Source organism: Carcharodon carcharias, chromosome 9 (genome assembly GCF_017639515.1).
Source record: "Carcharodon carcharias isolate sCarCar2 chromosome 9, sCarCar2.pri, whole genome shotgun sequence".
Classification (NCBI taxonomy): Eukaryota; Metazoa; Chordata; class Chondrichthyes; order Lamniformes; family Lamnidae; genus Carcharodon; species Carcharodon carcharias.
This window is the reverse complement of record NC_054475.1, coordinates 149,092,180-149,095,593: the sequence shown is the minus strand read 5'-3', so window position 1 is coordinate 149,095,593 and position 3,414 is coordinate 149,092,180. Positions and strand designations below refer to the sequence as shown.

The 3,414-nt window shown below is 46.5% G+C and overlaps 1 protein-coding gene across 2 annotated transcripts in view; it reads left to right on the top strand.

Annotated features, from left to right (window-relative positions):
- The first annotated feature begins 289 nt into the window (after positions 1-289).
- Positions 290-3,414, top strand: part of LOC121281978 (sorting nexin-12) — a 30,068-nt gene continuing 26,943 nt past the window's right edge. Inside the window, exon 1 of one of the 2 annotated variants that reach the window (XM_041195276.1) lies at positions 290-747. In XM_041195276.1, coding sequence (XP_041051210.1) covers positions 580-747 — 168 coding nt within the window. In that variant the 5' untranslated portion in view covers positions 290-579. The remainder of the gene's footprint in view (positions 748-3,414) is intronic. The other variant, XM_041195275.1, reaches the window with a different exon arrangement.

Below are 3,414 nucleotides of genomic sequence, written 5' to 3'. Positions count from 1 at the left end.
CTCCTGGCGCAAGAGTGGGCGCACCCGGTAACATGAATAGCCCCAGTTTCTCGCGCGGCCTTGTGGCCCGAACCCTGTAACATGAATGCTCGAGCTTCCCGCGGGGCCAGGGTGCGGCCCTGGAACATGAATGATCCAAGTCATTAATACGGCGTCGAGAACCCAGGGAAGGCGCGCCCCGGAACCTGAATAGGCGAGCTGCACGCCGTTCCCCTCCGCGCGGCCGGGGTGGGGTGGGGTGGGGTGGGGTGGGGTGGGGGGAAGGGAGATGTTCAGGGGCCCTGAAACATGAATAGCTGAATCCCACCAGCGGTTGGCGAAGCGGGGGGATATGGGTTTGTGCTTGGTCCCGGGCTGCGGCCAGCGGGCCCCGACCTGTGGAAATCTGAATATTTAATAGTCGAGGGTGAAGGTTGGCTGGCGCGTTATTGGGTTATGCCGGCTGCGGGTGGAGTCTGTGTGTTTGTGCATTTTAAAAAGTCTCAGGGCGAGCGCCCGGCGTAAAATAAGCGGAGCCGAGGTTTTGAGGTTTAATTCGGGGAGGGGTTTTTTGTTTTTTTTCCCCCCCACCTCCCGAAGATGGCGGAGGCACTGGGGGTGGCTGACACTCGCAGGCTCCACAGTAAACCGCAGGATTTAAACGATGCGTACGGGCCTCCCAGCAACTTCTTAGAGATCGATATCTTCAACCCGCAGACGGTCGGGGTCGGTAGGAGTAAGTACACGACATACGAGGTCCGAATGAGGGTGAGTATATGTGGCGCCAACCTGCGCAAGGGGGAGGGGCGGGGGTGCAGTGTATTAATCTAGCCCGAGGCTTCAGTTTCGGCCTGTGCTCTTTCTAACCCCCCCCGCCCAGCAGAAAGGAGTGCAAATTTTTAGCGTGTAATCTGTTGACCGAGCTGGGGGGGGGGAGGGGTGGGGAAGAGAAAAAAAAGATGTTTTATTTTTAGGAGGGGAAATCCACCCACCTTTGCCTAGGCTTCCTTGAAAGGCGTGCTTAAGAGCGGATGACTTGAGCTGTCGTCCACCACCAAAGTCTGGAGATTGGCCTTGCCACGAAGTGCCCATGATTGCTTATTGCTTATTAAATAGGCCCCCTGCTTCTAAACTAAATGCAATCGTTATTTTTTTTTTAACGTGCGAGCCGCCCTGAGTTTCGGCCACATTCACGTCCCAGAGCGCCTTGTTTGTAATAGGAGCTGCGGGTCCTGCCATTCATTCGGCTCTTTTTTTTTTTGTAAGAAGATGGAGATGCTTTTAATAACCTTTCCATGAATTTCAGTTCTGCTTTCAGCCTTACTTATAGTAACTGCCTGAAAGAATAGACTAGCTGACAGCCGCCGCCCCCGCACCCCGAGTTTTGTCCCTAAACTATATTCCTGTGTGCGACCTGCTTGTGCATAAGGCAATATTATCAACTTATTGGTTCATTTTTGAGCGATGGAGTGACTCAGATTTTTCAATCTAGAGGGGAAAAGAGGGACCTTGTAGTTTCTAATGACTTGATAGAGCGAGGAAGAGAATGTTATTGTTGAAAAAATACATCTGAATAGCTGATGAAATAGTTACAGCCCTTCAGAAGTAGTTCCAAACGTTATTGGTGCTGGTTTATTTGCTGGATCACCTCACCACCCACCCCTGCACCAAACATTGAAGGAGATGTGTTCTGGCTGGTTAGTAGAATATCATGTTTGACTTTGACATTGTTCATTTCTGCAAAACTTATGTTTGTCCAATTCATTTTTTGCTAAATTCTGTTTTTAATGTAGAATTATAAAATTGTGCATGCATACAAGTTTGTGGGGTTTTTTTTCTTCTCCCTAGTGCAGTGGAGAGTTTCAAAAATTCAAATGATCCCACGTTATTAGGTACCTGTACAGATTCTGTTCTGCAATTTCAAAGAGCATTAATGAATTAGTTTTTATGGCTGAAGATACAGGAATGCTCTCCAAATCTTAATTTATTGCAGTTTGCCTGATTTTCTATCTTTGATGATGCTGTAAATGGCACTTAGTCATGTTGAGGGCTGGTATAACTGAATTAGAGATTTTAAGCTTTTGGTCAAATAATAGGGGTATGAAATTATTTTTGTATCTTCAACAGAAAAGCTGCTCCTGTACAATGGTATAATAGTTTCTTCCAAACCAGGATTTTCTGCAAGTATATTTTGCTCTTAACATCCAGGATGAAGCATAGGTGGCTGCCTGACTAATCGGAGGGGATGAGTTAAGTAAGTGTATTAGTGTTATTTTCCCAGCTAAATCTGCACCTGAGGCTGGTGACATTGGAGTAGGAAATGAGCATTTTGAAGTTTCAAATATCTTTTATTCTTTCATGAAATATGGGTGTCGCTGGCTAGGCCAGCATTTTTATTGCCCATCCTTAATTGCCCTTGAAGTTGTTGAGCTGCAGCCCATATGGTGCTGGTAGGTAGGGAGGGAGTTCCAGGATTTTGATCCGGTGAAGGACCTGTGGTATATTTCCAAGTCAGGATGGTGAGTGGCTTAGAGGGGAACTTGCACATGGTAGTGTTCCCATGTGTATGCTACCCTTGTCCTTCTAGGTGGTAGAGGTTATGGGTTTGAAAGGTGTTGTTTAAGGAGCCTTGGTGAGTTGCTGCAGTGCATCTTGTAGATGGCACACATTGCTGCCACTGTGTGTTAGTGGTATAGGGAGTGAATGACGCCCCATCCATAAACGATCAAGTTGGCTGCTTTGCCCTGGATGTGTTGAGCTTGTTGTTGGAGCTGCACTCATCCAGGCAAATGGAGTGGAGCGTATTCCATCACACTCCTGACTTGTGCCTTGTGGACAGGCTTTGGGAGTCAGGAGGTGAGTTAGTCTCCATGGAATTCCCAGCCTCTGACCTGCTCTTTTTGCCATAGTACCTATATGGCTGGTCCAATTAAGTTTCACGTCAAGGTAGCCAACTTGGATGTTGATGGTGATGATTCAGTGATGAAAATGTTGTGAATGATTTGGATGTAAGGGCCAAATGTAATACTTCCAAATGTGATGATATAAAACTAGGTGGGAATGGAAGATGAAGCCACCTTGCATCCTCCTCAAGGGAGCTTGGAGAGGCTAAGTGAATGGGCAAGAACATGGCAAATAGAATATAAAGTGAATAACTGTGAAGTTGTCCACCTGATCAAAATATTTAAATGAAAAGTTTTGTTGGTGCCCTCCTATTGGTAGAAATTGTTCTGCCTGACCCCCCCCCAAAAAAAGACATGATTTGATTCTCATTAAACAATCCAACAGGCGATCTCTCTCAAGCATTGTCTTGTAAATAAATTCACAACAGTTCCAGAACAAAGCAGAGTTAATCTCAACTTTCCCTCCATGTTGCTTCACTCTCAGATCCCTCGCTGTTTGCTCTGCAATATATTTTTTTCTCCCATTCTGGAG